The sequence below is a fragment of the Indicator indicator genome, chromosome 12, assembly GCF_027791375.1.
Source record: "Indicator indicator isolate 239-I01 chromosome 12, UM_Iind_1.1, whole genome shotgun sequence".
NCBI lineage: Eukaryota > Metazoa > Chordata > Aves > Piciformes > Indicatoridae > Indicator > Indicator indicator.
In genome coordinates, this window is record NC_072021.1 from 1,215,110 (window position 1) to 1,226,230 (window position 11,121).

Genomic DNA, 11,121 nt, shown 5'->3' on the forward strand with positions numbered 1-11,121 from the left:
GCAGCAGGAAGTTCCACACTACCTAAATCTAACCTGCCACGTTTTCCTTTCTGCCTTTGAAACCCACCCAGGTATCGATCTATTCTCCAGCTGGTGAAGCCCTGGTATGATGAGGTAAAGGATTATGCTTTCCCCTACCCTCAGGACTGCAACCCCAGGTGCCCCATGCGCTGTTACGGACCCATGTGCACCCACTACACACAGGTGACAGAAATTACCTTCTTCTGTTCAAAGCTGCACTCTCTATTTGGAGCTCTCTCTCAAACAGATCTATAGAGTCATCGATCTATCTATTCATCTATGTATGTATCTATCTGTCTATCTATCTACCTACCTACCTATCTCTCTATCTACCTATTTATCTATTTATCTATCTACTTATCTATTTACCTATTTATCTATCTGTTTATTTATCTATTTATCTATCTATCTATTTATCTCTATCTGTTTATCAATGTATCTATTTACCTATCTGTCTATCTATCTATTAATCTATTTACGTATCTGTCTGTCTCTCTATCTATCTATCTGTCTATCTATCTATCTATCTATCTATCTATCTATCTATCTATCTATCTATTTATCTATCTACCTACCTATCTCTCTATTTATCTATTTACCTGTCTATCTATTTATCTATCTATCAGTTTATCTATTTATCTATTTACCTGTCTGTCAATCTATCTATTAATCTATTTACCTATTTGTCTGTCTGTCTATCTACCTATGTATGTATGTATGTATCTGCCTACCTACCTACCCACCTACCTACTTACCTACCGACCTGCCTACGTACCTACCTACCTACGTACCTACCTATCTATCTACCTACCTACCTACCTACTTACTTACCTATCTACCTACCTGCCTACATACCTACCTACCTACCTACCTGCCTACATACCTACCTACCTATCTCTCTATATATCTCTCTATTTAGCTATCTATCTGTTTAACTATCTGTCTGTCTATCTATCTATCTATCTATCTATCTATCTATCTATCTATCTATCTATCTATCTATCTGTCTGTCCGTCTATCTATCTAAAATACTCTTTCTTTTCAATGTGGCCTTGACAAATCATCAATATTTATTCAGATGGTTTGGGCCACTTCCAATCGTATAGGCTGTGCCATCCACACCTGCCACAACATGAACGTCTGGGGAGCTGTTTGGAGACAAGCTGTCTACTTGGTATGCAACTATGCCCCCAAGTGAGTTGCTTGCTTTTCATATTGGTGATTTTTGTACCTCGTGCGTTCTTTAGTCCTGCCTCTCATAGCAGTGGTTCCTCCTTTCTCTGCAGCTCAACCTCTCTGCTTTCACTGTGGGCTGCTCCTTCCTCCTGAGCTCATATCTGATCATAGATGAATGCATGGCTTGGGTATGCAAGGAAGGGAATCACAGGATCACAGAACTCTCAGGGTTGAAAGGGACCTGAAGGATCATTCAGTTCTAACACTCTGCCATGGGCAGGGACACCTCACACTACAGCAGGTTGCTCACAGCCACATCCAGACTGGCTGCAAAAACCTCCAGGGATGAGGTTTCCACCACCTCCCTGGGCAACCTGTTCCAGTGTCTCACCACCCTCATGGGGAAAAACTTCTTCCTAACATCCAATCTGCATCTACCCATTTCTATTTTTATTCCATTCCCCCCAGTCCTATCACTACCCCACACCCTCAAAAGTCCCTCCCCAGCTTTCTTGTAGCCCCCTTCAGATACTGGAAGGCCACAAGAAGGTCTCCTCAGAGCCTTCTCCTCTCCAAACTGAAGAATCTCAACTCTCTCAGTCTGTCTCCACAGCAGAGCAGCTCCAGCCCTCTGCTCCTCCTTATGGCCCTTCTCTGGACATCTTCCAGCACCTCCAGATCTTTCCTGTAACAGGGGCTCCAGAACTGGACACAGGGCTCCAGAACTGGACACAGAGCTCCAGGTGGGGTCTCCCCAGAGTGGAGCAGAGGGGGAGAATCACCTCCCTGGCCCTGCTGGCCACACTTGCCTTGCTGCAGCCCAGGCTCTGCTTGGCTTTCTGGGCTATAAGGCCACACTGCTGGCTCATGTTGAGACATTGATCAGATTCCCTTCTCCAGTCTAAACAGCCCCAGGTCTCTCAGTCTTTCTTCATAAGAGAGATGTCCAAGTCCCTTCATCATCCTCATAGATCTTTGTTGGACTCTCTCCAGCAGATCCCTGTCTTTCTTTAATTGAGGAGCACAAAACTGGACGCAGCACTCCAGGTGTGATCTCACCAGGGCAGGTTTGAGTTAAGGACATTGAGCTTTGTGTCCTTGTGCACACATGCAGAAATCTCTTTGCCAGTGAGCAAAGGCTGTGTACTGCTGAAAAATACATCCAAATGCATCCAAAATCAGGAGAGTAACAAAAGTGAAGGAAGGTAATGACAGAGTTTATAGAGTTCCTGCACTTGGCTGTTGAATGGCCTCACACACATCAGCCACGCGTTGCACAGACAATGAAGCAGAAAGCAGCTTTCAGCAGACTTTTTCTGGTTTTTTCTTATCTGCTATCAACCCAAATATATATGCTAACCTAAACTAAATATACCTCCTAAGCACTCAGCTTGCTCTACCCATCTTGGAAGAGAAGCAGAAATGAGAAAATTTTTTGAGAGATTCCTATTTTCTTCCAAGGCACAACCCAGAGATTTTGATTACAATGTTCTTGTTCAGGAGGTGGGGGATGAGAAAATGTTTCCTAAATAATGGCATTACTCACTGTTAGACCATGTCACATGCAGACCAGGGGAAGTTCTCTTCTTGGTGAGGCATAATAGCTGAAGAAAAAAATTCTAATTTTAACTTTTTGTGTTTTTTTTTTTTTATTTATTATTTTCCTGCCTACATTACATGAATCTCTAAAAGCATGTGTGTTGAATAGGCACCTCAAAGCCTGGGTGTTACATAGGCACCTCAAAGCCTGGGTGTTAAATAGGCACCTCAAAGCCTAGGTGTTAAATTGGCACCTCAAAGCTTGGGTGTTAAAGAGGTAGCTCAAGGCCTGGGAGTTAAATAGGCACCTCAAAACACGGGTGTTAAATAGGCAGCTCCAATTCTGGGTGTTAAATAGGCATCTCAAAGCCTGGGTGTTAAATAAGCACCTCAAAGCATGGGTGTTAAATAGGCACCTGAAAGACTGGGTGTTAAATAAGCGCCTCAAAGTCTGGGTGTTAAATAGGCATCTCAAAGCATTGGTGTTAAATAGGCACCTCAAAGCCTGGGTGTTAAATAGGCACCTCAAAGCATGGGTGCCAAATAAGCACCTCAAAGCCTGGGTGTTAAATAGGCAGCTCCAATTCTGGGTGTTAAATAGGCATCTCAAAGCCTGGGTGTTAAATAAGCACCTCAAAGTCTGGGTGTTAAATAGGCACCTCAAAGACTGGGTGTTAAATAGGCACCTCAAAGCCTGGGTGTTAAATAAGCACCTCAAAGCCTGGGTGTTAAATAGAGTCCTCAAAGCATGGGTGCTAAATAAGCACCTCAAAGCCTGGGTGTTAAATAGGCACCTCACACCCTGGGTGTTAAATTGGCACTGCAAAGCTTGGGTGTTAAATAATCACCTCAAAGCCTGTGTGTTCAATAGGCAGCTCAAAGCCTGGGTGTTAAATAGGCACCTCAAAGCCTGGATATTAAATAGGCACCTCAAAGCCTGGGTGTTAAATAGGCACCTGAAAGCCTGGGTGTTAAATAAGCACCTCAAAGCCTGGGTGTTAAATAGGCAGTACAAAATCTGGGTGTTAAATAAGCACCTCAAAGCCTGGATGTTAAACAGGCACCTCAAAGCCTGGGTGTTAAATTGGCACCTCAAAGCCTGGGAGTTAAATAAGTACCTCAAAACCTGGGTGTTAAATAGGCAGCTCAAAGCCTGGGGGTTAAATACGCACCTCAAAGCCTGGGTGTTAAATAGGCATCTCAAAGCCTGGGTGTTAAATAGGCACCTCAAAGCCTGGGTGTTAAATAAGCACCTCAAAGCCTGGGTGTTAAATAAGCACCTAAAAGCATGGATGTTAAATAAGCACCTCGAAGTCTGGGTGTTAAATAGGCAGCTCAAAGCCTAGGTGTTAAATAAGCACCTCAAAACACGGGTGTTAAATAAGCATCTCAAAGCCTGGGTATTAAATAGGCACCTCAAAGCCTGGGTGTTGAATAGGCACCTCAAAGACTGGGTGTTAAATAGGCACCTCAAAGCCTGGGTGTTAAATAAGCATCTCAAAGCCTGGGTGTTAAATAGCATCTCAAAGCCTGGGTATTAAATAGGCACCTCAAAGCCTGGGTGTTGAATAGGCACCTCAAAGACTGGGTGTTAAATAAGCATCTCAAAGCCTGGGTGTTAAATAGGCACCTCAAAGCACTGGTGTTAAATAAGCACCTCAAAGCTTGGGTGTTAAATAGGCGCCTCAAAGCCTGGGTGTTAAATAGGCACCTCAAAGCATGGATGTTAAATAAGCACCTGAAAGTCTGGGTGTTAAATAGGCACCTCAAAGCCTGGGTGTTAAATAGCACCTCAAAGACTGGGTGTTAAATAGGCACCTCAAAGCATGGGTGTTGAATAGGCACCTCAAAGCCTGGGTGTTAAATAGGCACCTCAAAGCCTGGGTGTTAATTAAGCACCTCAAAGCCTGCATGTTAAATAGGCACCTCAAAGCCTGGGTGTTAAATAAGCACCTCAAAGTCTGCCTGTTAAATTGGCACCTCAAACTCTGGATGTTAATTAAGCACCTCAAAGCCTGGGTGTTATATAAGCACCTCAAAGCACGGATGTTAAATAAGCACATCAAAGTCTGGGTGTTAAACAGGCAGCTCAATGTCTGGGTGTTAAATAAGCACCTCAAAGCCTGGGTGTTAAATAGGCACCTCAAAGCCTGGGTGTTAAATAGGCACCTCAAAGCATTGGTGTTAAATAAGCACCTCAAAGCCTGGGTGTTAAATAAGCACCTCAAAGCATGGGTGTTAAATAGCACCTCAAAGCATGGGTGTTAAATAGGCAGCTCAAAGCCTGGGTGTTAAATAAGCACCTCAAAATCTGGGTTTTAAATAGGCACCTCAAAGCCTGGGTGTTAAATAGGCACCTCAAAGCATGGGTGTTGAATAGCACCTCAAAGCCTGGGTGTTAAATAGGCACCTCAAAGCATGATTGTTAAATAAGCACCTCAAAGCATGGGTGTTAAATAAGCACCTCAAAGCCTGGGTGTTAAATAGGCACCTCAAAGCCTGGGTGTTAAATAGGCAGCTCAAAGCATGGGTGTTAAATAGCCACCTCAAAGCATGGGTGTTAAATAGGCACCTCAAAGCATGGATGCACTTTTCACATGGTCAGTCTGTAGACTTTGTGCCCCTTTGCCCCTGGGCTCTATGACACAGCTCCATTCACCTGGTGGGAGCCCTACTTCTCGTCCTTTTAACACCTATGAGCTGTCTACACATACTTAAATACCCTGGGTTTTGGTACATTACTGGTGTGAACCTGATCTAGTGTGAGGTGTCCCTGCCCATGGCAGGGGGGTTGGATCTGGATGATCCTTGAGGTTCCTTCCAACCCTGACAATTCTGTGATTCTGTGAATAATTTTCACCTTCCCTTCCTGTCCTTGGAGACATTGAAGATTAGACTGGATGTGGCTCTGAGGAGCCTTATCTAGTTGGAAGTGTCCATGCTGACTGCAGGGGGACAAGATGCCCTTCGAGGGTCCCTTCCAACCCAATGCAATCTGTCAATCTGTGGAACCACCGATTCAGCCTCAGAGCTTCACAAGGGGAAGCTAGGGTAGTGCAAGCCAAGAAGGAGTTTGCACTGTTTCTTTTGCCACCTTCTACAAACAACCTTGTGAGAGAACAAAAAAGAAAACTTTGCCCCGATGATAGAAGGAAGTGATAGAAAACACCCCTGTAGAAAAGGACTTGGGGATGCTGATGGATGAGAAGCTGGACAGGAGCAGGTAGTGTGAGCTTGCAGTACAGAAGGCCAATGGCAGCCTGGGCTGCACCCAAAGCAGCATTGCCAGCAGAGCCAGAGAGGTGATTCTGACACTTTGCTCTGGGGAGACCTCACCTGGAATACTACATGCAGGTGTGGAGCCCTCAATATAAGAAGGACATGGACCTGATGGAGAGAGTCCAGAGGAGGGCCATGAAAATGATCAGGGGGTTGGAGCACCTCTGCTATGAAGACAGGCTGAGGGAGCTGGGAGTGTTCAGCCTGGAGAAGAGAAGGCTCCAGGGAGACCTAATAGCATCCTGCCAGTACCTGAAGGGGGCTACAAGAAGGATGGAGAGAGACTGTTTGCAAAGGCCTGCAGGGAGAGGATAAGGGGCAATGGATTCAAGACAGAGCAGATTTAGATTGGATGTGAGGAATAAGTTCTGCATCATGTGGGCAGTAGAACGCTGGAACAAGTTGCCCGTGGGAGTGGTTGAGCTTCCATCTCTGGAGATATTCACTGTGAGGCTCAACTGGGCTCTGATTAACCTGATCTAATTGAGGATGTCCCTGCTGACTGCAGGGGTGGTTGGACTAGATGACGTTTGGAGGTTCCTTCCAACCTAGACCATTCTGTGATTCTGTGATGCTTATGTTGCTAAATCCTCATAAATTTAGCCCTCCAGTAAAAAATATTCTGTCCTGGAATGGAAATTCACTGAGCTGCATCAGAAGCAAGAAGTCTGGGGCTTAAGCACAGAGAGTAAAGGATATGGAAGACACCACTGGGCTGGGGTGGCGTGGTCATTCCCCTGCTGCTTGTGGGGAGCTGTTAGGTCAGTGTTTGTCAAGAAGCTACAGAAATGCATGGATGTGTGCTTATAGCAGCCGAACACTTACAGGACATTGCTGAAGACATTCAATCTGATCACTCAGTATTGTTAATGAATTTTTTTTTTGTCCTCTCTGAAACCACTAAGCAATTCTTTGTTTATTTTTATTTGTATTTAATTCTTATTCTTATTTTTATTCTTATTCTTGGTTTTATTTTTAATTTTATTTTTATGTTTATGTTTTTTATTTTTATTTTATTTTTACTTTTATTTTTCTTTTCATTTATATTCTTATTTTTATTTTTATTTTTAATTCTTAATTCTATTCTTATTTTATTTTTATTTTTAATTCTTATTTTTATTCTTATTTTTATTTTTAACTTATTTTTATTTTTATTCTTATTTTTACTTTTATTTTTAATTTTATTGTTATTCTTATTCTTATTCTTGTTTTTATTTTTATTTTTATTTTTATTTTGTTTTTGTTTTTGTTTTTGTTTTTATTTTTGTTTTTATTTGTATTTTATTTTTGTTTTTGTTTTTTATTTGTATTTTCATTTTATTTTTATTCTATTTCAATTTTATTCTATTTTTTATTCTAGTTTTATTTTATTTTCATTTTTTTTCTATTGTATTTTCAGGGGGAATTGGATTGGAGAAGCACCATATAAAGTCGGAGTGCCATGCTCAGCTTGTCCTCCAAGCTATGGAGGTTCTTGTACTGACAATCTTTGCTTCCCAGGAGTGACATCAAACTACTTGTACTGGTTTAAATAAGTTAAGGTTTACATTGTTTTGGAAAAGAACAACAACAAAAAAGAGTAACAAGAAGCTTGTATATTGAATTTTGCACATAGTATATATAGAGAGATACTGTAAGAATACTCTGATGTTTTCTTTTTTTTTTTTTTTTTTTGTATGCTTTTGTATAATTAGCTTTCAAACCATAGGATAATTTGGTTCTAACACTTTGGGATTTTTAAGGCTTACATTAACCCTTTTAAGGTTAAAATTTTGTTCCAAGAGAACAATACTCCTTCCCACCTTAGGATTAGTTTCTATTGAATGCAGGTTAAACGGTAGAACGTAACTTCCTTTTGGAAAACACTAGCTCCAGAAAGAGAAGGGTGATGGTTTAATCCTGGGCTTTACCAGTGGAGCATGACATGCAAAGCAACAAACTGTCCCCACACTCCTGAGGATTCCACTCATTGCCACCTGAGCTTCCACCTGCAATGTCAAGCAGAGAACAACCTTGCAGGATGTTACCTACCTCACACACACTACCAATGGCTTTTATGGCTTTCCAGAGTCCAGCAGGCAGCTGCTGCTACCATCAATGATGATGCCTGTGGGCAGACAGGAAAATCAGGGGGAATGAGAAACCACATCAGCCAAGGTGCCACAGCTGTTAACCTACATTGTCTACCTGGAAAGCTTTCATCACTTTCCATATGCTGGTTTAATGGCAAAGCCTAATTGTACCTCCTTGTGCTGGTGAACACAGTCAGAATGGTGTAATGGTGCTTTGCTTCCTCCTGTACAGGAAGACTTTGAGGTGCTGGAGTGTGTCCAGATAAGGGCCACAAAGCTGGGGAAGGGTCTGGAGAACAAGTCTGGGGAGCAGCAGCTGAGGGACCTGGGGCTATGTAGTCTGGAGAAGAGGAGGCTGAGGAGAGACCTTATTGCCCTCTACAGCTCCATGAAAGGGGATAGCAGTGAGGTGGGAATTGGGCTCTTCTCCCTAGGATCAGGTGGTAGAACAAGAGGAAATGGCCTGAAATTGTTCCAGGAGAGGTTTAGGTTGGAGATAAGGAAAAAATTCTTTGCTTCAAGAGTGGTCAGGGATTGGAACAGGCTGCCGAGGGGGGAGGTGGAGTTCCTGGAGGTGTTCAAGAAATGTGTGGCCATGGCACTTTGGGACATGGTTTAGTGGCCATGGTGGTGTTAGGTTGAAAGTTGGGCTGGATGATCTTGGAGGGCTTTTCCAACCACAACAATTCTATGATTCCCTGATTTCACTCGTGCTACAGCGGCATGTGTCTTTAAGTCACTGACTCAGTCCTTGTGAGGGTGCTTGAGACAGTTTGTCACCAGAAGATGGTAATATAAAAAGCAAGATCAGAGGCTGAATTCTCCAGCTTAGTTTGTCTGTTTCTCCAGCAAGACAGCTGCCTGGGGAGAATGGGCTCTGCAGAGTACCAAAATGCAGCAGTCCCTCTCCTTCTGTCTGTAATCTGATCCTTCAGAGAATGTCAGGAGCTGATCCATGGCTCTTCTGTGTCTGACAAGACAATGACCAGAGAGATGTATTTCTTAAAGCATGTCTCTGCTTTAAAAGAACAGCACTGGGAATATTCTACTTTTATCCTACTACTTTAGGAGGTTTTTCTTCTGCTTTCAGAAGGGTTTGGGCGTGGACAGTGCTCAATCAATCCAACGCTTTGGCTGAGCAAAATCCAGTCCTGTGCTAGGAGGGAAAGGCAACCTCTTTGCATCCTCTGTGTACACATTGAAAGCTTTCAGTGAGGCAAAACTAGTAGGTGGGTCCCTGTCCCTCAGCCAGCCCAGTTCTTGACAAAGATTTATAGATGCATAGAATGGTTTGACTTGGAAGACACCTTCAAGGTCATCCAGTTCCAACTCCCCTGCTGCCATGGGCAGGGACACTTTCCACTAGTCCACATTACCCAAGGCCTCATCCAACCCAGCCTTGAACACCTCCAGGGAGGGGACATCCAGAATGCATGGGACAAACATATTTTTGATCTGCATAAGATGTCTCTAGAGGTAAAGACAGCACAGTGCAGCCAGGCAGAAAGTGACCTGGGGGTACTGGGTGACAGCAGCTGAACAGGAGCCAGCAGTGTGCCCAGGGGGCCAAGAAGGCCAATGGCATCCTGGCCTGCATCAGGAATAGTGTGGCCAGCAGGAGCAGGGAAGTCATCCTGCCCTGTGCTCAGTTCTGGTTAGACCACACCTTGAGTACTGTGTCCAGTTCTGGGCTCCTCAATTTAAGAAATACATTGAGATACTTGAATGTGTCCAGAGAAGGGCAACGAGGCTGGGGAGGGGTCTGGAGCACAGCCCTGTGAGGAGAGGCTGAGGGAGCTGGGGGTGTTTAGCCTGGAGAAGAGGAGGCTCAGGGGAGACCTCATTGCTCTCTGCAACTACCTGAAAGGAGGTTGTAGCCAGGTGGGGGTTGGGCTCTTCTCCCAGGCAACCAGTGACAGAACAAGAGGACACAGTCTCAAGCTGCACCAGGGGAAGTTTAGGCTTGAGGTGAGGAGAAAGTTCTTCACAGAAAGAGAGATTGGCCATTGGAATAGGCTGCTCAGGGAGGTGGTGGAGTCACCATCCCTGGAGGTGTTCAAAAAAAGCTTGGATGTGGCACTTGGAGCCATGGTTTAGTTGTCAGGAGGTGTTAGGTATTAGGTGATAGGTTGGACTTGATGATCTCTTAGGTCTTTTCCAACCTTGTTGATTCTGTGATTCTGCACTTTGAAGTGCATCCAGCAATTTTCACTATTTTTAATTGAAACAAATCGGAAAAAAAAAAAAAAGAAAAAAAAAGGTAGGAAGCAGAGCATGAGCACAAGTTCAGGTTAAGCCCTGGAGCCCCCAGCAGTAGGTGTAACACGAAATGCCTATGCACTTTGGAGCTTGCATGGTGCACTTTCCAAAGAGGCCCAGAGATGGGAAGCTAATTTATGACTGTGCAGCTCAGCTGCAATGCTGCTAACGGGTATCTGTCTTATCCTGCCTGGTGCTTTCTACCAGCACCTTGACTCTGCGTGGAACCTTTTGTTTTCTGTTGAGTATAGCAAAACTTTGCTGTTGTAGCAAGCAGGTAGGCAGGTGGTGCTTTTATGGGTCACAGCTGTGCTGTGGTGGTGCTAGGGATTTACTGCTGTAATCACACTGTAACTGGCAGCAGCAAGAAGTGATCTGGGTATATAAGCTTCTTCCCCATGAGGGTGGTGAGACACTGGCACAGGTTGCCCAGGGAGGTGGTGGAAGCCTCATCCCTGGAGGTTTCTGCAGCCAGGCTGGATGTGGCTGTGAGCAAACTGCTGTAGTGTGAGGTGTCCCTGCCCATGGCAGGGGGGTTGGAATTGGATGATCCTTGAGGTCCTTTCCAACCCCAACAACTGATTCTATGATTCTAAGCTATTTCACACGAGCAGCTCCTGCGACAACCAGCCACAAGCACTCAAGAATAGTTTGGATTGAGGATTGCAGATTCTCAGACATTGGATCACGACATGAAATTTGCCCTTCCACTGTATTTAATAAGTAGATTACTCTGTTGCCTCTTTGAACCACCTCGGTTTCTACCACCTGTTTT

At 44.1% G+C, this 11,121-nt stretch overlaps 1 protein-coding gene across 1 annotated transcript in view; it reads left to right on the forward strand.

Annotated features, from left to right (window-relative positions):
* The window catches only part of PI15 (peptidase inhibitor 15), a 31,860-nt gene extending 24,310 nt beyond the window's left edge, over positions 1 to 7,550 (forward strand). Inside the window, exons 3-5 of the mRNA XM_054385536.1 lie at positions 72 to 204; positions 1,100 to 1,215; positions 7,415 to 7,550. Coding sequence (XP_054241511.1) covers positions 72 to 204; positions 1,100 to 1,215; positions 7,415 to 7,550 — 385 coding nt within the window. The remainder of the gene's footprint in view (positions 1 to 71; positions 205 to 1,099; positions 1,216 to 7,414) is intronic.
* The last annotated feature ends 3,571 nt before the right edge of the window (positions 7,551 to 11,121 follow it).